Genomic DNA, 24754 nt, shown 5'->3' with positions numbered 1-24754 from the left:
AAGATGCTTGAAAAAAGAACAAATGTGGACCTTTCCTTTCCTGTGTGGAATGAGTTGGGAATACATGCAGCAGCAAGAATCAGGGGCGAAGGAAGCATAAAGAGCCTAGGGATGAGACCATGTGAGGAGACACTCAGCCCAAGCTGGATGGGACGTGGCCGATGGAGGCCTGGGGGTGAGGCAGGCCAATTATACACAAGCCTGGCCTCTCCCACCTGCATCATTTTACTATTGCATTGTAGCAAACCACCCGAAAACATAGTGGCTTAGAACAATGGATTTTTTTCTCACATTTCTGTGCATTCACTGGGCAGTTCCTCTCCAGGTTTCCCCTGGGCTCACTCATTAGCTGGGTTCATTTGGGTCCAAGATGACCTCACTCATGTGTCCGGCTCACATGGTGGCTGGCTGTTGGCTGAGGTACCTTGATTATGCTCCACGTGGTCTCTCATCCTCTAAAAGGCTAGCCGGACCTCCTTATGTGACAGTCTCCGGGCAGCATGCCAAGCGTGTGAAGGGGGAAACTGCAAGTCCACTTGAGACCTCAGGTTTGGAACTCGGACAGTTTAATTTCCAACACATCCTATTGGTCAGAGCGAATCACAAGATCAGTCTAGATTCAAGGGGCAGGAAAACAGATTCCTCCTTTTGTTAGCATGAGCTGCAAAGAGTTTATGGCTATATTTAGTTCCTTCCCTTCCCCTTCCACCCTGAACAGTTAGAATCTAAGGACAGAGAGGTACGCTGCTTGAAAAAGTTTGCCAAGCGATTATTCTGAATAGCCAGCTCCTTGTTAATATTAGTCATTACCAAGCGAAGATTGAGGGCTATGTGTTAGCCACTGAGCCAACACTTGACGTGTGTTGTCTCTATTCCTTACAACAACCCTCTGAGATACGTTCTTTTAACCTCCATTTGACAGATAAAGAAACAGAGGTTTAGAGAGATTAGGTTGTTTGCTCAAAGTCAGTACCTTGTCGAAGGCCATGATGTACTTACCCTCTGCTGAGAACAACTGGCTTAGTGTAACCTGCTGAGAAACTCAGTATGTCCAAGTGAGTTCCAGTGTATGACACGTTTCCATCCGTAGTCTCATTTGCCCATTATGACAACCCAGGGATGTAATTAGCTTGATTTTGAGGAATTGAAACTGGAAGCTCAGAGAGAGGGAGTGGCTTTGCCCATGCTCACATTCCTGATAAGGGGTAGAATCAGAAACATGGAGGGAAGAGCAGGGCCTTATCTGTATTGCTGACAAATTCATCCCTAGGACCTTGGAGTGAGTGAATGCTGCCTTCTGTGCGGTGAAAGCCTGTGTGGGGAGGCTGGGCCAGGAGCACGTGAAGCTCTGGGCCCCAGATCAGCAGGGACCAGGACCTTTAAAGGAAAAGGCCAGTCTCTTCTCTGTTTTATCCTTCATGACAGGAGAGAAACGAAACCTCAGGTAAAGCAGGCTAGGCATTGAGAGAATTTCTTAACTTGGGATTTCTCCATGCTGAAACTACTGGGGAAGTTAAGAATGATTCTTTCTGCCCTGGCCGGTTTGGCTCAGTGGATAGAGCATCAGCCTGCGGACTGAAGGGTCTCAGGTTCGATTCCAGTCAAGGGCATGTACCTTGGTTGCGGGCACATCCCCAGTAGGGAGTGTGCAGGAGGCAGCTGACCGATGTTTCTCTCTCATCGATGTTTCTAACTCTCTCTCTCTCTCCCTCTCTCTTCCTCTCTGTAAAAAAATCAATAAAATATATATTTAAAAAAAAAAAAAAAAAAAAAAGAATGATTCTTTCTGAAAGCATGCTGGAATTAGACAGACCGGAGGTCATCGCCATTTTTTCTGCCACCCCACCTTTCCATAAATAACAGTAGCTTTATGGACTGGTGAATTCTTGCCTTGGGGTTCAAACAGACATATCCCTAAGGGAGCCTATATTAACATGTCTGGAGAAATGACCATATGTGATCTGAAAAGGCTTCCTAAGAGATTCTGAGTCTCATTAGGTGCCTGTCATCTCCCACTAGACTTGAAGCTTCACTTGGACATGAATTTTTGTCTCTTATTTATTCTTGTATCTAGCTCCAAGAGCAGGGCCTGGCACTAAATATTTGTTGGATGAAATAAACAAAGGATAAAGTTATCCTATTAAAGGCATCTTCTCGAACTGAGGTTAACTGAAGCATAGAGTCCTTGGTGTCGCCCAGACACTCATTGGCTTACAGGGCTGGACTGATGACCTTTGCATCCAGGGTTCTGTAGAATAAGTGAGGGACCTAAGGCCTCTCTCACTGTGAGGAGGTTGGGATCTCCCCAGGCTCAAGCCTGGCACTTTGCCCTGCAGCTCCCTACTCTAGGGAGCACTGAGGCTTATTCTGTTCACACCTCCTTGCTGAGCGGAGTCTCTTTGGTCATCAGCTTGGCTAGGCACTGAATTTCTCTCAGCTGTGCCCATGTACACGTGGGATGGCTCTTGTTTGACTTGCCCTTTTAAAAACAACTTGAGCATGTTGAGGTTTCCTGTTGATCGGGGGCAGCCAGAGGCTGTGACCCAGCAGGGAATTGTCGGCCAATCCTGACTCACTCAAGCTCCAGTTTTCTGTGTGTGAGCAAGCAGTGACAGCAGCCTGGCTCAGGGGCAGCTGGCTGCCGTCCTGTGGCTGGCATGGCACTCGAGCCTGGGAGGCTGGACCGCCCAGCTTCAAGGGTCATGGCATTAGGGTCAGGTGGGCCTTTGGAGCTTGCAGTATTAGCAAAACCCTGCTGGCTTTGAGCGGAGACTGGGAAGAATTCCGAAAGTTGACAACGATTACCCAAGTAGACAACTAGAAAAGTACGCCAAAAAAGGAAGTATGCTCATGGTTCTCTTCAATAAGCTTACCTTTACCTTTTTTGAAAAAATTTTTTAATTGATTTTTAGAGGGAGAGAGCAAAACATCGATGTGAGAGCAGAACATCAGTGGGCTGCCTTTGACATGGAACGGCTGCCTTCTGCATGCCCCTTACCAGGGGTATGCGTCTACAACCCAGGCATGTGCCCTGACTGAGAATCAAACCAGCAGCCTTTTGGTACATGGGACGATGTCCAACCAACTGAGCCACACCGGTCAGAGCCATCCTTGCCTTTTTCTTTATTTGTTTATCATTCACTGAGTACCTTCCAGATACCACGTATGGGTTCCTCCATCTGGAAGAAATCATGGTCCTACAGTAAGGAAGACCAAGAGGTCCTCTGATACTTACAAATGCTGCATTCAGGACAGGGTTGTGCCCACTGCTGTGCGAGTGTCTGCTGAGCTCCATCTGGGGGCCTGGATGGTTCACGAAGGTGGCAGGGGCCATTGCTTCCTCTTTAGAGAGGCAGCTTAGTGTAGTGTGAGTTCATGTTGTGGCTTCATCACCTGCCAGCTGAGTGATCTTGAATGAGACAGTCTTTCTATGCCTTAGTGTTTTTCATTTGTGACATGAGGATAATAATAAGTGATAATAACCCTATAGAATTTTCATGACGATTAAATGAGTTAATCTATGCAAAAGCATTTATTTAGAACGATTCCTGATATTTGCTAAGATCTGTGTGTGGATTGGGAGCTGGGAAGTGGACGGTGCTTGTCTGATGGGCTGCCACTGCTGGAGAGGAGCTGGGGGGTGTCCTCCCCTCCTCATTAGCCTCCTCATTGAGAGCGGAAAGGATTCCTTCTCCAGGGGCCCTTCTGATCCTGTTGAGACCTTCAGGGATCCGAACTCTGATGGAGACCCAAGCTGAGGAGCAGTATCTGTGTCCAGTAGCAGACGTCTCAGGGGAGATGGGGGCTTGTTAAGGAGACACATCAAAGGGCTGGAGTGTATATTTGGGGGTGACTTCAGGAACTGTTGGCTGGAGCTGCTTTGTGCCAGCTCATGAGGACCCATCATTAGCATCACTTCCCAGCTCCTCACTCAGTGACATCACCCTGATAGCCTGGAATCAGCCTTAGTAGGAATATTTATACTGTGGAACCTGGCAAGTGCTACAAATCTGTGCTTTCTCCCCAGAGAGTGATTGTGAACTTAGCAGCACACCACTGGTCTTTCTGTCTCTAGTTGGCAGGTGTGAACTCCCGGGATGCTGTTGCCGTCACAGAACCGGCTTCTGCTGGCAGTCCCGGGGCCTCTGGGGTTGACTTGGGCAGAGGGGCCTGCTGTTGGGCAGGAGCCGCTCTTTCCCTGAGGACAGCTGCAAAGGTGCATTACGTGAATCGAATGTTTTTGAGAGTCTCACAGGAAGGAGCCACTGAGCTCTCCGGGATTAAAACACGATGCCTCTGGCGGTCAGGCCTCTCACTGCCGTTTTCTCTTCTTTTTCTTGCCCTAGGTCTCAGTCAGTCTCTCCACCTCCAGTTCTCTCCCCACCAAGGAGTCCCATCTACCCCCTCAGTGATAGTGAAACGGCAGCCTGCAGGTACCCCAGCCGCTCCAGCTCCCGGCTGCTCCTCAATGACTGGCACCCCCGTGAGCCTTCACCTCCAAACCCTCAGGCTTCCTCCCCAGACACTTCTTCACCACCCATTTGTCCCCTCAAGGCCACCAGCTTCAGTTATTTGGACGGAAGCCCTTCAGTGTGCAAGAGAGAGGACCAGAAGGAGAATGTGCTGGGGGTAGGCCAGGATGTAGAGGGAGTAGCTGCTTGCCTCCCCCTTGCCCACAGCACTCCGTCCCTGGGGTCAGCCTCCAACCCACGGAGCATCTTTCAGAACCGCACTGGCACCCGTGCCCACAGCCTGGGCATCCGGGAGAAGATTTCAGCATGGGAGGGTCGCCGAGAGACTTTGCCCAGGATGAGCACGTGTGGAGAGAAGCGGGAGGGCTCTGGGGGCGAGTGGGCGGTCAGTGAGGGCTGCCCCAGTGTGGGCTGTCCCAGCGTCGTGCCGTCCCCCTGCAGCTCAGAAAAGACCTTTGATTTCAAGGGCCTCCGGAGGATGAGCAGGACCTTCTCCGAGTGTTCCTACCCTGAGACCGAGGAGGAAGGAGAGGCACTCCCTGTCCGGGACTCTTTCTACCGGCTAGAGAAATGGCCAGGCCGGAGTGAGCCCAGTGCCTTCCTCAGGGGGCACGGCAGCAGGAAGGAGAGCTCAGCAGTGCTGAGTCGCATCCAGAAAATTGAACAGGCCCTGAAGGAGCAGCCAGGCCGGGGGCTCCCCCAGCTTCCCAGCAGCTGCTACAGTGTAGACCGAGGAAGAAGGAAGACTGGGACCTTGGGCACTTTGGAGGAACTGACGGGGAGCGCGAATGTGAGCGCTGGCAGCCGGGCAAGAGGAGTGGCTGGAGTTGGAGGGGAGGCAGGCCCACCCCTAGAGAGGGAAGGCAATGGCTCCACGAAGCCAGGGACCCCGGGAAATAGCTCAAGTTCCCAGCTGCTGCCATCGAAGAGCTCCCCTGATTCCGCTGTGAATCCTGTCCCCAAACCCAAGCGCACCTTTGAATATGAGGCTGACAAGAACCCTAAGAGTAAGCCAAGCAATGGTCTACCTCCTTCGCCCTCACCTGCTGCTCCACCTCCCCTGCCCTCCACCCCAGCCCCACCAGTCACCCGGAGACCCAAGAAGGATGTGCGTGGTCACCGCAAGTCCCAGAGCAGGTAACGCATGGTCCTGGCATGATGGCTTTCTTTCCAGTGGAGGATACAAGAGCAGATTGTAGTCAGGGTCGAAGTCAGTCGTGATTTTATAAGCTCTGAAGCACCAGATGATTGTCAAGTGGTAACGTGAGCCAGCAGAAAAAGAGATTGTTCTACTCTTGCTGGAGGAGGATACTGAAATGTGGGCAGGGAGGCTGGCGGGGGGTGGGGGTGGTGGTGGTGGGGGGTGCTTCTTCCAAATGCCAGTACTGAACACGCTGGCTGGGTTTGGCCTTTGGAGTAGAGTTGGGCTGTGTCCGGGCCCCACTGGAACTTGTTCCGTGTTCTTCGAGAAGGGAAGGCCACATTACTTTTAGATCGAATAGACAGGCCCTAGAAGACCTGTAGGACTTTAGCCTCATGCCTACTTGAAGTGCCAGCACTCAAAAGTTAGTTCTTTGAGTGCATCATTACCTGAAGACTGCATGTTATTATTAACACATCTTAGTGGCCCGGTGCACGGATTCATGCACACTGAAAGGAAATTAATTAGAAACCAGACTTGGGGCGACAGTGCCCCAGTCATAACATAACCCACGGCTGAAGGTGGAATCGCATAGCCCTGCGAGGAATCGGGCTCCTTCCTCTCTGGTTCCACGGTGCATCACCTGAGAACCGCCACTGCCAAGTCACCACAGCTTGGCAGTTCCTACGTTGAGTGTCTGCCCCCTGGTGGTCAGTGCACATCATATGTACCGGCTGGTTGGACGGTTGGCCCATCAGACAGTCATTTAGCCTTTTATATATATAGATAGTATTGACACCTTTAACATGATTTCCTCTTCCCTGAGGGCTACATGGCCATATGAAAACCTGGGCATGTATGAAAAGGGGATCCTTGGATCCTGAAGGGAAAAGGAGTGAAAGAACATTTCACCTACTTCTTGGCCATGTTTAGGAATGACCTCTCCTGAGACTCACATTGTTTTCCTGGTCAGTCTCAGCATTCCTGACCCTGACTACCCAGGCCATCATCACCATCATGGTGACTTGGGCATTGGAGCTATTGGAGTTGGTGAAAGCTGGGAGGCATCTTAGTCTGTGACTTGGAGTAGACTGTGAGCCAACTTCCTTTGGAAGGCCTATGTTCCTACCCTCAGCTTTTCTCCTCTAACCCAAAGTCAGATGGGCACCCAGGTTTGCTTCACTTGTAGGAAGTCTTCAATTCGACCCCATATTTCAGGCTTCATCCAGCACGTCCTATCTCATAGAGAACCTTTCCTGCCATGTGCAGGGAGGAAGATATCACAGAAGTTCAGACCCATGAGTCACAAGAGCCAAGAATAATCCCATGTTTTGGCCCACCCACATGCTCACTGGCTCTTCAAGTCTTTAACAGCTCTCTAAGAGTGCTTGCTTTTGTCTATTCACCCACCTCTATAAACACTACCTAGTTAGAGCCTGCTTGTGCTGGTCAAGAGGATACCAGGGCAAATAAGACAAGGTTCTTCCATTCAAGGAGCTCATGGTCTGGTGCAGGAGACAGAGGCACGAATAAATCATAGATGCTGTGCCACACGCCATGGCCCATGTCGGTGTGGGACCTGCAGAGACCTAGAGGGAGAGGCATCTGAATTAGCCTGGAGAGCAAGGGAAGCCTCCTCATGGGGTTGCTGAGCTAAATTGAGAGCAGCAGAAAGCAGTGAGCTAGGTGAAATAAGGCGGTGGGGAGACAGTAGATCAGCCTGGAGGTTTTACACATACTCCCATGCATGTTACATTTATATACAATAGATACACACACATACACCATATATGGTGGACTCACTTCATATAAGAATTAACTTGACAAATTTAAATCTGTGCTCTTGGGGGGAAAAATGGTTCATAAAGTACAGGCTATTTAATTTGCCTTTCCACACAGTAGGCATATTCCCCTGAGGAGCATGAAATGGTAAGTTTGTATCTGTTGTGCAGGTATGATTCTTGTGTTTAACATATTTTAAAAAATATATTTCTTCTCGTATTCAAACAGAAAAAAATAAATCTGGTGAAGAAACTGACTATATTAGTCTTAATGAAAGACAGTGTATTGGCCTTTGACATGGTACCTTCCTGAGGGATTTTCATGATTTGTGTCTTATTTGCTGACTTGAGAACTACTGGCCTAAGGTGTTGACACCACTATATAGAGAGAGTGTCCCCCCAAAATGTCTATACACACCTTGAATAATTATAAAGACAGTGTTTATTAAAAATACATTTCATTTTCAAAATTGAGCTTCAGCTGTTAAAGTGTGTATACATTTTTGGGGGACACCCTGTATTAATGAAAGCTTGATCTCAGACCAGTCGTGGTCTGAGGGGCAAAATCCAGGAACCACTGCCCTCAGCCATTGGATATTAACTGTTGAGAAGTCTGGGCCGGAGACAGAGATTTGGGAGTCCTCATGGTAGAAATGGTAATTAGGGGGATGGCCATCAGTATCTGGCCCCCAAGAGTGCCGAGTTAGCAAGGGTCCTGAAAACAGAACCCTCAGAGACCCTGGCATTTGAAAGGTGAGTGGAAAAGGGGATCCTTCACAAGAGCCTGAAAAGAAAGTGCCAGAGAGGTCCTTGAAAACTAGGAGGGACGATGTCATAGAGGCGAGGGGAGGCGGTGGCAGCGTCAAGTGTTCAGTTGTGTCAGGTGCTACAGAGCAGCCAGGCAAGCTGAGCACGAGATGTAGCCTGTGGGACACTTTTAGTCCTTGACTTGCACCCCAGGATTCTTAGCAAGAGTTCTTCATTAAACAAGAGAGAAAGGACTTCATTGGTTGAAAGGTCTAACGGTACCTAAAAAAAGAGGGAGGTGTTTGTGGGTAAAAGGAGGGATTCAATGAGCGCCTTGCCTTCTCTCCCTCCCAGGAGTCTGCTGGGGACCTGCCTTGGAGAGGGAGAGAATGCAGCTGGGGTCAAGTCTTAGATGGGGGAAGTGCCTCCCCAATGAAGGAGAGGAGTAGAGAGTACTGTGGCTCATGGTGTCTGGGGCGCAAACATGCTGTGATTTTGAAATTCTACAGTAGAGGAGGTGATGTGGGGGTTGGAACTGAGCTAGTGAGTAACTGCAGGGGAGCTGGGTCTTGGAAGTAGCTTCTGGCTACAGATTGCCCTCCTACTTCCACCTCAGAAGTGGTGTGGTTGGTTTTGAGGGCTCAGCACTTCCTGTTCCAACAAACCACCTACCACCAACTATTTCCCCAACCCCCAAACAACCCTGGGACTCACCCGTCCAGTGTTGAGCCCTTACTGGCCGCTTAGTGCAGGAGCACTCACAAGGATGCTTACGTGATGTGACACTCTGAAGGCAGGTGCTTCTCAAGGAGGCTATTCTGAAGGCCTGGGGGCCCAAGTCAAAGGCTCAGAGCCTGGAGTCAGACATCCTGGGCGAGTCCTGCCTCTGCCACTTCATCTCCCTGAGCCTCCATCTCCTCATGGCATAACACCTGGTAGCGGCACTGTGAGATAAGTCAGGCAGCCTTTTACCTGTGTTGTCATCATTGGTGTTATTTGCAGTCCCCCAGGCTGGGGCCTCTCAGACCATATAGTTCTTCACTTGGGTAGAAAGTTTGGATCCATCTTGGTGCTTTGCTAAGTAGCTGGTCTTGGGAGGAGGACATCTGGTCTTTGCTGTTGCCCATGGCCGTTCCCCAACAAGGCAGTAGGAATCTAGCTCAGCTGGAATGACTCTTGTTCTTGTTATCCACAGAAAATCCTTTGAGTTTGAGGATGCATCCAGTCTCCAGTCCCTGTACCCCTCTTCTCCCACTGAGAATGGTACTGAGAGCCAACCCAAGTTTGGATCCAAAAGCACTTTAGAAGAGAATGCCTATGAAGACATTGTGGGTAAGCAGTGGCCCGGTGGCAGGTGGGGTTGCCTCTGGGGGCTGCAGCAGAACATGAACAGGAGGGGGACACTCCAGGTTCTGCTTCGTCAGCTGTGGGCAGCCAGGGTCCAGCTTCTGGGACCTCTCAAGGAAATGGTCATCAGAGGAAGTAGCTTAGCAAGGACTGGGCAGCTGAGAGATGAAAGCCTAGAATGAACGAATCAACTGAAACCTAAGAGGTTTCTGGGACCACAAAAGGGGGAAACCACATGATCCCTTTCTTTTATTTCTGGAAGGCCTGAGAGTCCAACAGGTGCCCCTCCTTAGCTTTGTGTCCTTAGGCAAATCACGTAACTTTTCTGAGACCTCTTTTTCTCAAACATGATGATGTTATGGCAACCACAAAAATAATAGTAATAATACTTCATGGGATTACTGTTGGGATTAAATGAGGTTAAAATATGTACCGAAGCACCTCCTCAAGTGAAAACCCCCAAGATTTCCCTCTGTTTGCGGGCTAACCAGTTCAGCCGGCCCCAGTTTCACAGAGGCTGGCAGACTCCCGGGTCACAGGCAGAGGACTTGATCACTCACTGCACAGCAGTAGCAGGAGCCGTGTGTTCCATGGTTGCCCTGCTCCCACGTCCCACGGGGCAGTGGAGAGGAGGTCCAGGTAGAGCCAGCACCCACAGTTTAGGAAACCCCAGTCTCTTCAAGGGGCTGCTTGCAGACCTGCCCAGCAGGAGACATTATCCTCATTGCTCTGGTCAGGAATCCACTCTGCCTCTGCCCTGGAGGCAGACTATTCCTGTCTTCCAAGGCTGTTTGCTGTTCAAACATCTTTGAGAAGATAGTCTGCAACCATTAATTCCTCTTCCTCAGAAGGTCAGGAATGTAAGACAACTCTGGCGAATTGTCCGCTGACAGCTGGGAGGACTTGGTGCTGGCAAACTTGTGTTTGAGGGTCAATAAAAACCCAATAATCTAGGCTGGGTTGGGTTTATTTTTGGCATTCACTTTAATTCTGGCCTTGTTCTCTTTGGGGGAGTCGGGCTTTAACTCAGCTCAAGTAAAGTGTGTGTCCCAGGGAAGTGGCCTACTCTCTCATCTCTTTCTCCTCTCTCTCCTCTCTCTGTCTCTCATCCCTCTCTCCTCTTTCTGTCTCTGATCTCTCTCATCTTTCTCATCTCTCTCTCCTATCTCTGTCTGTGTCTTTCATAGGCCTTGAAGCTGGAGGGGACATAGTCTTAGTTAACACATTAGAGAGAAGTGGCCCCAGTGGAGAACCCTCGAGTCTCTCATAAGACTGTGGGATCTTGCCCTAACCGGTTTGGCTCAGTGGATAGAGCGTCAGTCTGCGGATGCAAGGGTCCCAGGTTCGATTCCAGTCAAGGGCATGTACCTTGGTTGTGGGCACATCCCAAGTAGGGAGTGTGCAGGAGGCAGCTGATCAACGTTTCTAACTCCCTCTCCCTTCCTCTCTGTAAAAAATCAATAAAAAAAAAAAAAAGACTGTGGGATCTTAGGAAAAGAAAGCCACCTATTCCCTCTTTGATCTGAGCCATTGGGCTCATCCTTTTCTCCTTAGAACTTGCTGGGCCAGCATTTCTGGGGCAGCAGCTACAGTGATCAGATCCACATAGGCACTGCTTTCCCAGGAACGGAAGTGATTAGCATGTAGCCATCTAAAATTAGGTCATAACAGGAAGGCTGTGGGAGTGAAATCCCTCCAACAGCAAAAGGGCTCAAGGAGGGAGGCTTCTTCCCTCGCCACTGGGAAAAAGCTCTGTACACACGGGTCACCCAGCCTCGGGTCACCCAGCCTTTGGGGTCAAGAGCTGTGAGGATCAGAGGCACAACCCCACCTCCCTCCCCACCTCAGCTACAGGATGAATTCCTATTTCCTCTTGTTTGGAGTAAATTGTAATGTCATTGCTGCCCACGGCGTTTGTGGCTGCTGCCCTGGGCAGAGGAGGCACTGCCCACACTGGTCCTCACTGTTCTCTCTTTGAGAAGCTTTGCAGCCCTTCTGTGCCGCCCAGGGATTTCAGGTGGGGGGATGTTCTTGTAGAACAGAACTGAAGTGAGAGAAAGGGACGCTTTAACCATTTGAACTGTCCGGAGATCCGTGATTCTAGGACTCTGGTTGTGGTTGTTTGGGAGCGGTGTCTGGTGGTGTGTGTGTGTGTGTGTGTGTGTGTGTGTGTGTGTGTGAGAGAGAGAGAGAGAGAGAGAGAGAATTTTGCAGCCACTTTCCTGAGCAGCAGAACTGTTCTCAGGCCTTCTTAGGTCAGGTTAGAGAGAAGAGGAAGAAGGAGGTAAGTGTTTCTGGGGTTGGGCCTCCTTGCCAAGTAAAGGGGACTTTATGCCGCTTTGAGAGGTGGCATGAGGAGGCAAGACAACATAGGAGCGGCCTGGACACTTCTTGGACGGATGATTTAGAACCAGTGTAAGGGCTGGCACGGGCTGGCATTGGAGCTGGGGCATGCTCCTTAGATGCTCACCAGCCTCTGGATCTTTGGAACCTGCGTAGAGAGTTGAGAGAGGCAGTGTGGGAGGGAGGGTGGGGAATGGCCCAGGCACCTGGGTTTTGCTTCTGCCCTGTGGGGTGGGGTCGGTTCCAGGTCTGTAGCTACTTCAGTCCCATTTTCCTTCTTTGTAGCTCCCACGGCAGCCGGGTCTGAATTTGTGGACCTGACCAGGGAGGCTAGAGGGAGCTTTCTCTCTCTTAGACTCTGGTTGATTCATCCCTTTCTCCATCCCTGGAGACAGGATCAGGGATTTGGAGCCTCCTCCAGAAGCTCTAGGGGGCCCTGTTTCTGAACTCTGTGTGTCAGTTTCACTTTTTGCCTCGGATTGACCACTGCCTCTGATTTCTCAGAAGCCTCTCTGTCCTGGGCCCAGTCTGTGCTATGTGAGGGTCTGGTTCTGGTTCTGTTTGGGTTACCCAGCTCTTGTGCTGCCTGACCTGCAGAGGGACAGACGAAACTCTGTGGGGAGTGTATGGCATGGGGCTGTGAGGGAAGAGCACCCAGACTAAGCCTCCGCCTTGGGGAGCAGCCCATTGGACTGGGTTTCTGGTCTGTGAGAGACTGAGGGCCATTTGGCCCAGAGGCTGGCCTGTCTTCTCTGTGAGCAGTGGGCTTGAACCAGGGCCTTGGGAGTTTGCTGGCCTCCCTTCCACACCAGAGGGGACGCCTGGGGAACTGGGGTGGGGTTCTCCAAAGCAGGCTGAGGTTCATCCCGCCGACTTCAATAGAGGGGTTCAAAAGCAGAGTGACTGCCTCCCTGCTTCCTGGGGCTGTTCATTCTCACCTGTCCAACTTGACCTCTGCCCCGGAAGATGCTGCTCTTCTCCAAAGCCTTATCATCATTTGCTTTCTGAGCCTGACACTTAAAAATGCCCCCGAGGAAGCCGCTTGCTAGGGAGTTATGTGGCGTGGCCTGGGCGCCCGACCAGGGAGCCCGGGCTGCATTCCTGCCGAGATTCCCCCTCCTGTCGGCTCGCTGGGGCTGAGGGAGCGTTTCCAGGAACTTGAGTGGGTGGGAGCTGGGGACAGGCTGGCCAGCCTGCCTGCAAAGCCCTCTAATCCTCCGCTCTCCCTCTGCCCTCTTCTCTCCTTTGTCCCCAGGCTGGGAAGCAGTAAGGCTCAGAGGGGCCCTGACAGTATAGAGGCTGCAGCCCAAGGCACAGCCCAGGGAACAGTGTGCCAGGCAGGTGGGAAATGGTGCCCAGGCTGGGTGGGTGGGTAACACTGGCCTCTTGGAGCTCCCATCCGATGTGCTGTGCATTGTGGAGGGAGTCGGGCCCTAAACCTGGCCCTCTCTTCACTGTGTGTGTGCAAGAGGGGGTGGGGACGGAGAAGCGGAGAACCGGAAGAAACAGCTGGTTGGAACCCAGAGAGGTAGATGCGGAGGGAAGCAGCAGACCCAGGGCCCTAGTCATGGGTGTGGTCCAGGAAGCTTAGGATTCTCTTTGGAGAAATTCTCAGTGCCTGTGCATATACGCGCGCGCGCATGAACACACACAGACACACTCCTTCCCTAACTGGTTCTTCCAGTTGGGTGTGTGTAGGGAGGGGGGTGCTGGCACATTCGGTTAATAACCAGAGGAGCTATGGGGAGGAGTCGGGGCTAGGCCGGGTGGGGCTGGGCTCTTCCGTCCAGAGGATCTCTGATACATTTGGGCTCTGACAAGTCCCTTTAAAAGAGCTCGAAGCAGAAATTCTTGGCCATGCCCTTGTCCCTTATCTCATCAGCTAAGCTGGGAAGGGTTGAGACCTCTGGCTTCCCCAGCTGGGCTTGAGGAGAGGAGATGGGGTTGCTCAGGGCCAGGCCTCCAGGGAAGAAGGCCGCCTCTTCTACCTCCCCCAGGGCAGGGTGGGGCCGCAGCAGGGAAGTCAGGGCAGGAATGCAGGTATAAGCCTTGCAGTCTGCCCCGCTGACTGCATCCTAAACTTAATGTTCCTCCACTCAGGCCTAGCTTCCCTGGCCTCGCTGTGGCTCTGCTCCCCTAAGGAAGTTGGAAGCCTTATCCTCCATCCTCCCCCTCCCCCAGCTTGGAACTACTGCTTTGACAGTTAACTTGCTCTCAGCAGGTTCACGTTAGTGGCTCTGGGATTCAGGGCCTGCTTGGTCTCTGCACACCCCCACCCCTGGCACCCTGACTCCTGGGGAGATGACTGGGAGTATCTCTGTGATTTAGCTCCAGAGGGCAGCCAGGGACAGTGTAGGCAGCTGAGAGGAGCAGGTGAACTAGGGCTGTGAAGGGCCCAAGCCAAGGCTGGGGAGGCAGGGCTTGGGCTGGGGCCAGCGGTCGTTTCCTGGAGAAATGATTAGCGGCCTGGTTATATCAGACAGGAAGTTAAGCATTGCTGGAGACGAAGAGGCTGATGTGAGGACTAGGCAGGTAGGAGGAGCAGGCATGTGAGGCTTTCCTGAAATTTTGTTTCCAGAGGCAAGATTCGTCATGTCGAGAACCTGGCGTTCCCACTGATGTGCGTCAGTGTTGTACATCTGTTCCTTCCTTGGGCCTCCGTCTCCTACATCTGTTTTTGTTTGTTTGTTTGTTTTTCAGGTTTGGGTTTTGTATCAATGTTCAAAGCTCTGATTCTGGGGAAAGAAAAAAGGGAGAAGGGGAGGGAGGGAGGGAGGAGAAAGGAAGGATGGAGGAAAAGAGGGATACATGTCATGGCGCTCAGAAACTATTAGGAAATCCAGAAACATCTATCTAAAGCAGTGGGTTTTTAAAGAAATTATTCTTCAATTACAGTTGACATAGAATATTATATTAGTTTCAGATGTACAATATAGTGATTAGACGTTTATATACCTTATGAAGTGATCACCCTGATAAGTCTAGTACTCATCTGACACTGTGCATAGTTATTACAATATTATTGATTATATTTCCTATGAAAGCAGCGGTCCTTAATTGGGGGGGGGCGAGCAATTTCCCCTCCCCCTGTCCCTCCCTCCCTTCCTTCCTGTCTTCTCTCGCACTATCCATTCGCCCACCCACCCTTCCATTTGCTCAGGAGACATTTTTGGTTGTTACAACTGAGGGGATGCTGCTGTCCTCTAGTGGACTGAGGTCAGGGTTGCTGCTAAACATCCTGCAAACATGCACGTACAGGACAGTCCACCACGACAAGAATTATCCAGCCCAAACGTCAGTAGTTTGGAGAAGCTCTGATCTAAAGGAGTTGAGACAGTTCGCGCTGTAGGTTGGGGATGAGGATAGGGCTCTGGCTGATCCTCTGGCCCAGGGCAGCGTGGGTTTGATGAGCTTGGAGGAAGTGCTCTTCCTGTCCCCCTCTCAACAGTGGTGCTCTGGTCTCCTTTCGCCAGATCAAACGACTGCCCTGGCATTCGCTGACCCTTGACCCCCACACCTCTCTGCTCCAGGAAGTGTGCTGGAGAGGGGCCAAGAAGTAGAGTCTACCCTGACTCCTCCTGAGTGCCCACAGAGGGGTGGCAGGAGACAGCTTGCAGGGGGTGCCAGGTTCACTATTTGGCTCCCCGAGGCAGGGTTGCCGGGCCAGCTCTGCTTAGTCAGGGCTCTGGAATGGAGACAAGTCATTTTCATACCATGACTGTGTTACAGGAAAACGTCTGCTCAATTGCTGGGACGCTGCTGGTGTTGGGAATCACTTAATCTGGTCCCCAACCTTTTCTTGACCCATCTTAGACTCGCACTACAGAGACTTGTGCTGCTCCCCGGGCAGTCTTATTAGCTCTGACTGAAGTCTTCCATTCACACGTCCCCTCCCCTGCCCTCCCCTCCCGCACCTCTCAAAGGCATTTCCTAAATTCATTGTGGTTTTTCTTGATAGTAGTAAGTAGCTACCGTGATAGGGCGGATCTTGACTTTGGAAACGGAGAAATTGGTAAGCATATGGGGATTGCTTTTTCTCCTGCATCCTAGCCTCAGAAAGCTTGTGTTCCAGTGGCCCTGGTTTCTAGCCCTTCTGCTCCCCGAGAAGGGGTCTCGGAACTCCGTTGGGGCATGAGGTGAGCCCAGGCCTCCATGGGGCTGGTTGGTCGCCCAGGCTCAGTCCTGCTGCTGAATAGAGGAGCTGGAGTGAGCCCCACCCTCACCACGTGTGCTGCCTCAATGCCTCAATCCGGCCACTGGTGCCTAGGTCCCTGGCCCCACATGGTGTGGGATGGAAGGGAGCAGAGGGCCGTAGTCGCTCACAGTCCGCACGGACTGCAGTTCTGGCGGGACTGACCTGGGGCATAGTAGTGCATTTAGAGAAGCCCAGGCATGTGTCGGAGGGAAAGGGCCAGGAGGGTGTTGCTTCTGGGAAGAGGCTGCTCTTCAAGGGCAGAGGCTGTGCTTCGGACTCTGAGATTCCCTGGTCCTCCCCCTACAGTGCCTGCTGCCAGCTATTGGAGAACCCCCACCCCCACCCCTCCGGCCCAGGCTCCTTTCAAGCCTCTCCCGCCTCTCCCGTGTCATGCAGGAGACCTTATTCCCAAAGGGGAGCGAGGGCCTTCTCTTTTCTGCCGAGCTCAGCAGTACAGGAAATGGAGTGGCACAGTGTCAGAGCAGTTCATTGAATAAATAATCACGGCACGTCACTACTTGCTAATCTCTGTGTGGGGCTAGGGTTCCCTCAGTGGACCAGACAGAAGAACAGTCCGAAAGGAGTTGCTGAGCAGTGTAGTGGGTGAGAGCGAGGCCTGGGAAAGCCCTGCGCCCTAGAGTTCTTTAGGGTCCCTCGGAGCCCATCCCCCCAAAGTGGGTCCTCGGGGAGCAGCCAGTAAAGGGACAGCCTTGTGACCTCTCTAAGCCTCTCCTACCTTGGACTGTGCATCTCTGGGGCTTGCACAGCAGAGGGACAGGAGCCAAGGAGAGACGCCTGGTGTTGGCGCTGTTGGCTGGCTGGGCACAGGCAGGGGTGGCTGAGCCAGTCTTGTGCAATCCCTGAATTTATAAAACAGAGGCCAGACAAGGCTGAGCTGAACTGGGGGTGGGGGGTTCAGCTTCTGGACTGGGAGCCAGGGATCTGTTTGTAGCCTCCCACTGCAGACGGGGCGCTGCATGACTCATGAGCCGAAGGGCCAGGCAGAAGCCATTCTCTTTGGTTCACAGGAATTCTGCTTGTTTATTTGTGTGAGAGAGAGCGTGCGTGCTTCCTTCTTCCTTCTCCCCCTCTCTAACCTTTCCTCCTCTGCAGGAGATCTGCCCAAGGAGAATCCATATGAGGATGTGGACTTAAAGAGCCGCAGAGCGGGACGAAAATCCCAGCAACTGTCAGAGAATTCCTTGGACTCTCTGCACAGGATGTGGAGTCCTCAGGACAGGAAGTACAGCAACCCGCCCACTCAGGTAACGGCAGCCGGACTTGCGCCTGCAGGTCAGCACGCGGGCCCCCGTGGGGGCCTGTCCTACCCAGGCTGGGCCTGTTTCCACTGGCTTTTCCCCTCCCCAGTGCTTGGCAAAGGATGTGACCTCAGTCAGGAGAGAGCTCTGCACTCAGGGACTGTGGCATGTTGAAGCCCTTGGGGACAATGGAGACAGGCTCTTAGGGCATCCTGTCCGACTGCCGTCCTTTCCCCACTAGAGCTCTGAGCTGCCCAACTAAGGCAGGAGTCCCTGTGGTCTGCTGGCTTATCGTTTTCCTCCCCACCCCCTTCTGTGGGAAGCAGGAAGGCAGGGCACTGGTTGAGCCTTGGCATTCTGCAGCGCTGGCAGAAATGACCTCAGTACTGACACTTGGGGGGCCAGGCACAGGTCCAAGAACCAGATTTGAGAGCTAGCCAGGTGTCCACGAGACCTGGAGCCACTCCTGTTGGAGGGAAGAAGAATGAATCGCCCAGGAATGGACTGAAAGAAGGCAGAATGAGAAGGGTGAAGGGCCAAAGGAGGCCCTCATACTTAGCTCCTTCTGGCCTTGTCCAGGGTGGTGGACAGGAGGCAGGAGAATTAAGGTGCTTTGGACCTACCCTGGCACCTGTAATTCTCCATGCAAATGGGGGGACCTGTGTGTGTGCGTGTGTGTGTGTGTATTGTTGTTAATCCTTACCTGAGGATATTTTTTCTATTGATTTTTTTTTTTTTTTAGAAAAAGTAGAAGGAGGGAGGGAGGGAGGGAGAGAGAGAGAGAGAGAGAAAGAAATAATGATATCAGAGAGACACATCCATTGGTTGACTCCTGCATGTGTTCTGACCGGGGCTGGGTATGGAACCTACAATGCAGGCACATGCCCTTGACCAAGACTCGAACCCATTACCCTTAAGTGCTTTGGCTGATTCTCTTACCACTGAGAAACACTGGCCAGGGCTGGAGGGACCTGAATATTTTTAACATTGTCTAGAGAATATAAAAATGATTTCTTCTGACGGGAATAATGTGACTATTTTTATAAAAGATTTACCTTCTAATGTGCTTCCATTGAATGCGTATCGCCTGACTGATTGAGTGGGAAGGAAAGAGGAATTGAGGGGCGGGGAGGAAGGAGGACATGGTGAGGAGTGATGAGAGGCAGTGCCAGACCCACACAGCAGGTGGGAAGCAGGCCGAGTTTGCAGGGGGTGCTGCCTGGCAGTGAGTGGATCGCTGAGAGGAAGGCCGCCGGACTGTAGGGTAGCAGTCTAGACGGAGGGAGGCAGGAAGCGGATCAGGGCTGTGAGGGAACCACCTGGCTATGAGGCCGGCCCTGCTGGGCTTTGGTGGTCAGAGCACTGTGCTGCCCCTAGAATACGTGAGCAGGGCCAGGCTGGCATGTAGACTGTGGCCTCTACTGGATCGGGCTGCGGGGGAAGATTGGCTGCAGCGGCCTGGCTCAGTAGAGAGCAAAGTCCAAGGCTAAGCCTTGCCCCAGAGCTCAGGGGAGCCCCCAGAGTTCCCGGTTGGCCTTTTTCCACTCAGATGACAGCCCCATTTTCCTAGCCTCTGCTTTCTTTATTCTGGCAGAAGTCCTTAGCTTCCTTTGTGGAAGCAAGTATCTAATCTAGCCCTGATTAGCAGCTACGGTCTGGAAAGAGGAAACCCCAGAGGGTGGAAATTTCAGGGTGGGATTCTGGGAGCCAGGGATGCCATCCTGTGGCTGCTAAGTCCAGGCCCCAGCAGGGGGTGCTGGCCAAGGCTTCTGTGGTGAGCCCCTCCCCCACTGTGTCTCCCCCATGCCAGCTCTCCCTGAAACCAGGCAGCCAGACCTTGCGCAGTGGAAACTGGTCAGAAAGGAAGAGCCACCGGCTGCCACGATTACCCAAGAGACATAGCCACGACGACATGCTGCTGCTGGCTCAGCTGAGCCTGCCATCCTCACCCTCCAGCCTCAATGAGGACAGCCTCAGCACCACGAGTGAGCTGCTGTCCAGCCGCCGGGCCCGCCGCATTCCCAAGGTAGCCTCCCCAGTGGGGCTGGGCGGGCAGGCAGGCGGCCCCTTCCTCCCTCCCTCCCTCCCTCCCTCCCTCCCTCCCTCCTCCTCCCTTCCTCCCTCCCTTCCTTCCTTCCTTCCTTCCTTCCTTCCCCTAATCTGGGATTGCTCCCTCAGTTCTCCTTGCATATATTCTGGGTCCATGCCTTTCTTTTTCATCTGGTTAATTCTCTTATCAATAAAGATGCAGTAAGTGATTAATGGGGGGCAGATGTTAGGGGAAGGACAGGCCGGCCTCTGCCCCCAAGAAGTACTCCATGGCTCTGGATGGATGGAAACCAGTCCTTAGGAGACACCCCATTACTGCAGTTTGGGGTGTGCATTTTGAGGTCTCTATACACAAATATTTTCAGGCTTTGAAGGACCTCAGGCTCAAACATTGACTCCCTCTCTATAACTCTCAGAACGAAGAGTTTGCAGCAGTCATTTATAGACAGCCAGGCCCAAATCGTCAGCCCGAAGTGGCAGGATTTAGCTAACTGGTATTTTTAGCCTGCAAACAATGCTTGGGTAGATTGGGAATTTAGCTCCTTCCTGTCAGGGCTCCAGGTTCTGGCCCAGAGGGGAAAGGCTGGAATCCCTGTTCCTGTTATTGCATCTGAGGAGCTCTTTGTCTCCGTTGGTTCAGGGACTCTTGGGACCCAGGAGTTCCCATCCTGTCCAGTTTGATCCCAGTTCCTTCCTCTGGGGAGCTAAGTTTAATGCCCTTGCCTTGGGACAGGAGTCCACTTCGGGGGCGCATAGATGGAGAGCTACCCGACAGTCTGCACTTGGTGTCAGTGTGGTAGGGAGACCAGCATTGGACCTGGGGCGGGAGGGCAGCAAGCTTGCACCAATAAGGCAATGGGTAGCCTACTAAGCCTTCTTGGCGCTAGGGGCAGCTGGTGTTAGGTTACCTCACCCTCCCTGCTTTTCTCACCCAGCTTGTCCAAAGAATTAACTCCATCTACAATGCCAAGAGAGGAAAGAAGAGGTTAAAAAAGCTGTCTATGTCCAGCATTGAGACAGCATCACTGAGAGGTAGGCCTTGATACTCGAACTGGTTCAGGTGTCCGGGGCCCTTGGGCATTAGAAACAGAGAGAGGCATGGACTAGCCTCACCTTACCCTTTTGTGGGCCCATCACGGGGATCCTCCTGCCTTCTAGGAGGCTAGAGCCCGGCCAAGAGGTGGTCACGTGAGAGGGGAGGGCCAAAGAGGGAAGAAAGCCATGGATGGGAAGGTTCCGGCTTTGGGCTGTGAGGCCCTGAGTAGGGAGGTGGCTGTGGGGATCTACTTCAGGCAAAAGGACAGTCCAGACTTCCTTGGGTCCTCAGCTTCTCCAGATCAGGACTGGATGGTAAGGGTTTGTATATAGATAAGCACCTATAGTTTGAACTCTGAAGGACCCTGGTCTCAGGCCACCCAGCGCCTGGCCATGGGCCCCCGGACCTGGGACCAGGTACAGATTCATCGCTCATGGGAAGAGGTGGGGGGAGGGGGCATTGGAAACACTCGCTGCGGGGCAGGGGCTCAGCAAGCATGCACTCCCGCTGTTTCTTTCCAGATGAGAACAGTGAGAGCGAGAGCGACTCTGACGACAGGTTCAAAGGTGAGGTGTGGCTCCCCATGAGCATGGAAGCCTCTCCCAGCCCAGCTCTGGGGAATAAGCCTTCCCTCCCTCCTCGTGTGTAGTGCCCATGTCCCGGTTGGCCTGGTTTGGAGAGATAGCAGGCAGGCAGGATACCAGGCCAGCAGAGCAAGGAGCTATGGGATTATCCGTTTCTACAGTCAGGTGAGCTCAGGCCTGCAAGGTTAACTTTAGATGTCTCCTTTGCCAAATTTCAGGCTGGTGTCCTGGCCCACACTTTCCCAAGCCGCTGTCTGTAGGGATTGGGTACTGGGTTTGCCTGGTAAATGTGAATCCTGGCGGACGTAGATGGGTTCAGAAGATTGCAGGCACCTCTTCTGGTTCTAAGGAACATGCCTCAGCCTGAAACTGGTCCTCCAGAGGCCCAAGGCCACTCACCTCCCTTCTCCTGGAGTGGAGGACTGCCGCCTCCGGGAAAGGCTCTGGGACCTTTCCATTCCAGGGGCCTTGGACAAATCTCTGTCCTTTCTCTACTGGGAAACCCGGCCTAGACCTTCCTGGAGGATGGAAATAGGGGGAGCTAGTCCCCTCCTTCCCACCTCCACTGGCCCCGGCAAGTGGGCAAGTGGACTTTGGGCCTGAGGACGGGGACAAAGGGTTTCAAGTTCAAGGACTGATTGAGGCCTAAGGATGAAGCCTTAGTGGATGTTCATACCCCTAGTCCTGTTGACACAGGGGTGGGTGGGCGCCAGTGACACATGCCTGGGTGTGCCTGGCTTGGGCAGTCCTATTGGCCCAGCACAGGCTCCAAAGGCTCCCGGAGGCCCAGACCAGTAGCTCCCTGTGTCAGCGCAACACCTTGCTCCCACCCCTTCTCCCCCAGACCTAGCTGGGTGAGGGTGTCAGGAGCCGCTAGGCTCATGTGCTTAGAGGTGATCCACAGAGACTGAGCCCCGAGTCTGCTATGGAGGGGGGCTAATGTGGCGTCTGCTTCCTGACCTGTGACCTGCCCCCAGCCCACACACAGCGCCTGGTCCACATCCAGTCGATGCTGAAGCGTGCGCCCAGCTACCGGACGCTGGAGCTGGAGCTGCTCGAGTGGCAGGAGCGGGAGCTCTTTGAGTACTTTGTGGTGGTATCACTCAAGAAGAAGCCATCCCGCAACACCTACCTCCCCGAAGTCTCCTACCAGTTTCCCAAGGTGAGGCCATCCCCACCCCTGCACCCCTCCTCTACCACCTTCTGTCGGCCTGGCCCATCTGGGGAAGAAGAGCGGCCCCATCCTGCCACTGCGGCTCACCTGGCTGCCCTGAGTGTGGCTGCTTATCGCCAGGAGGGAAGACAGGGTTCCAAGGGCTGAGGGTGTTTATGCAGAAGGTGAGGGGCGGGAGAGCAGCTCCCAGGGTGCTTAGACTAAAGTCACATTGCTTACAAGGACTAACAAGGGTCCTGAGATGGGCCCCTGGCTTCTCTCTCCCCCCACTTTATTGAGATATAATTCACATACTATATAGTTCATCTACTTTACAGTGACTCTTAGTATATCACAGAGATGTACAATTAGTTCTGGAACATTTTCATCACCCCAAAAGGAAACTCTGTACCCATTCCCCCATCTACCTGATCTCTTTCTACTCCTTCCCTGCTCGGCACCACATTCTGGCCTCCATTCCCTTCCTTTGACACCCAAGCCTGTCTCTCTGCCGGAGCATCTGTCTGGAATGTTTTTTCCCAGCTCTTCCCATGGCTGCTAGCTCTTTCTCGTTCTTCATTCGCTGTTCAGATGGTACTTCCTCCAGGAGATCTTTCCAGATACCCCAAAGAAGCCCCTCCCCTGCCAAGCTCTCTCTGTCCTATCACCCTGTGTACTTCCTTTGTGACCCGCTCTGAAATCATGTTGTTGATGATTTCACTCTCCTGACCAGTGTGCAGGGACAGGGACCTTGTCCACTTGGTTTCCATTGGTAGCCCCAGCGCATGGCACAGTGCCAGGTGCCACATGCAAAGTGCCCATTTAATATCCATGGAATGAACAAATGATGGCTCATCCCACACCCAGACCCCTCTGTGAGGATTGGGAGTGGGGGCAGGGTTTGCTGAGAAGCATGCCAGTTGATAGGATGCCACCCAGGGTTCTCAGGGGAGGAGATGCTTCTTAGCCACCCTACCCCCACCCCAGGCTCCATGCCTTCCCTTGTCCATCGCTCCCCATATTCCTCTTGCCTGCAGCTGGACCGACCCACCAAGCAGATGCGTGAGGCAGAGGAGAGGCTCAAGGCCATTCCCCAGTTTTGCTTCCCTGATGCCAAGGACTGGCTGCCTGTGTCCGAGTATACCAGGTGAGGCCCACGGACCTGGCTGGCGGGAGGACGAGGGCAGAGCCTCTTTACCCCCATGGCAGTGGGCAGTTGAATGGGGCCCACCCTAGTCCCAACCTCCTCTTCGCAGCAACCCGGCCCTTCACCCCCTCCCTGGGATGGCGGTCCCCTTCCTGGGGGCTGTCCCTGGGTCCTCTGATGCTTCCCTGATGCCAGACCTCTCCCTGTTCCAGTGAGACTTTTTCTTTCATGCTGACCGGGGAGGATGGCAGCAGACGCTTTGGCTACTGCAGGCGCTTACTGGTGAGTAGGGGCTGTTCAGTCCTCAGGGGCTGAGCCACGGTATTTGTATGTTTGTGTGCCCTTCTGCGACCTTAGCTTGTATGATATGCTATGTTCTGCTCCTTGTGTGCTCCCTGAGACCACCCCAACACACACACACACTCACACATACACTTACATTCACATACACACTCATACATACATCTACACACACACTCACCTACACACACGCACACATACACACACATTCTTATAGAAGAGGCACTCCTGGGTTGGCAGGACTCAAAGGGGCCGCTCTGACTGAGCCCGAAGATTATGTGTAATATGGGGGAGAGAATGGATCGCCTTCTGGGCTGTCATATGTTTTTAGCTTGCCTACACTTTGTCTTTTCATTCATTTGTCTCCGGCTTCTGAGGTCTGATTGCTAATTCCAGATTGCAGGACTATGTCACCCCAGCAGTACGTGTGTGTGCAACAGATTGGGGTGGAGGAAAATCTTCTTCACCCCCATTTCTAGCCAGCCCGATGTGGAAGGCATCCTGCCCATGGTTGGTAGGGCTGGAGGCTGAGCAGGAAGGGAGCAGTGCCTTCTCTGGGGTTGTGGGAGAGATGCCTTTCCAATGGGATTCTGGGAGAGATGCCTTGAACTCAGAGGGGAGAGTTTTGAAACTATAAGCCATGCTGTGGAGAGAGAAGCCCTTCCCTATCTGTCTCCCTTCCCGTTAGTCCTGGACATAGATAGAGGTCATGGTAAGAGTCCTGTTGCACTGTCCCCTGGAACTCACCAGGAGTGTTGTTGGCTAGGGTTGTCAACTATGTTTCAGGGTTCCCAGGCTTTAGTGGGAGAAGGCCTTACTAGATGCCAGTCTGGGGCAGATGAGGGTGATCCTTGTCAAGGGTAATACACAGCAGGGACCCCAAATGAAGGATTTGGGGCCACTCATTCATTCTTGCACTCATTCACTCATTCATTCAGAAACACATATCATACACCTGTTGACAGTCAGGCAATATTCTAAAGGCACCTAAAGGTGAGTTAGAGCCCTAACCAGTTTGGCTCAGTGGCTAGAGCGTCGGCCTGTGGACTGAAGGGTTCTAGATTCAATTCTGGTCAAGGGCATGTACCTTGGTTGCAGGCACATCCCCAGTGGGGGGTGTGCAGGAGGCGGCTGATTGATGTTTCTCTCTTATCGATATTTCTAATTTTCTATCCCTCCCCCGTCCTCTCTGTAAAAAAT

General features: G+C 52.7%; 1 protein-coding gene across 9 annotated transcripts in view; it reads left to right on the top strand.

Annotated features, from left to right (window-relative positions):
- DENND2B (DENN domain containing 2B) overlaps positions 1 to 24754 on the top strand; it is a 181967-nt gene that overhangs the window by 141474 nt on the left and 15739 nt on the right. For 6 of the 9 annotated variants that reach the window (XR_004970405.1, XM_036325290.1, XM_036325291.1 and 3 more), the window contains 9 exons: positions 4347 to 5609; positions 9337 to 9473; positions 17140 to 17291; positions 19096 to 19311; positions 20270 to 20366; positions 20892 to 20936; positions 21932 to 22116; positions 23145 to 23254; positions 23467 to 23536. Coding sequence is in view for 8 of the 9 variants with exons in the window: in XM_036325290.1 (XP_036181183.1) it covers positions 4347 to 5609; positions 9337 to 9473; positions 17140 to 17291; positions 19096 to 19311; positions 20270 to 20366; positions 20892 to 20936; positions 21932 to 22116; positions 23145 to 23254; positions 23467 to 23536 (2275 nt within the window). In the remaining variant the exon portion in view is untranslated. Of the gene's footprint in view, positions 1 to 4346; positions 5610 to 9336; positions 9474 to 15710; positions 15844 to 16605; positions 16630 to 17139; positions 17292 to 19095; positions 19312 to 20269; positions 20367 to 20891; positions 20937 to 21931; positions 22117 to 23144; positions 23255 to 23466; positions 23537 to 24754 lie in introns of those variants that run through there. The other 3 variants (XM_036325294.1, XM_036325296.1, XM_036325297.1) reach the window with 3 other exon arrangements.

This window comes from Myotis myotis, unplaced genomic scaffold (assembly GCF_014108235.1).
Source record: "Myotis myotis isolate mMyoMyo1 unplaced genomic scaffold, mMyoMyo1.p scaffold_m19_p_10, whole genome shotgun sequence".
NCBI classification, from domain to species: domain Eukaryota; kingdom Metazoa; phylum Chordata; class Mammalia; order Chiroptera; family Vespertilionidae; genus Myotis; species Myotis myotis.
The sequence above is the reverse complement of the archived record's forward strand: the minus strand, read 5'-3'. Positions and strand labels throughout refer to the sequence as shown.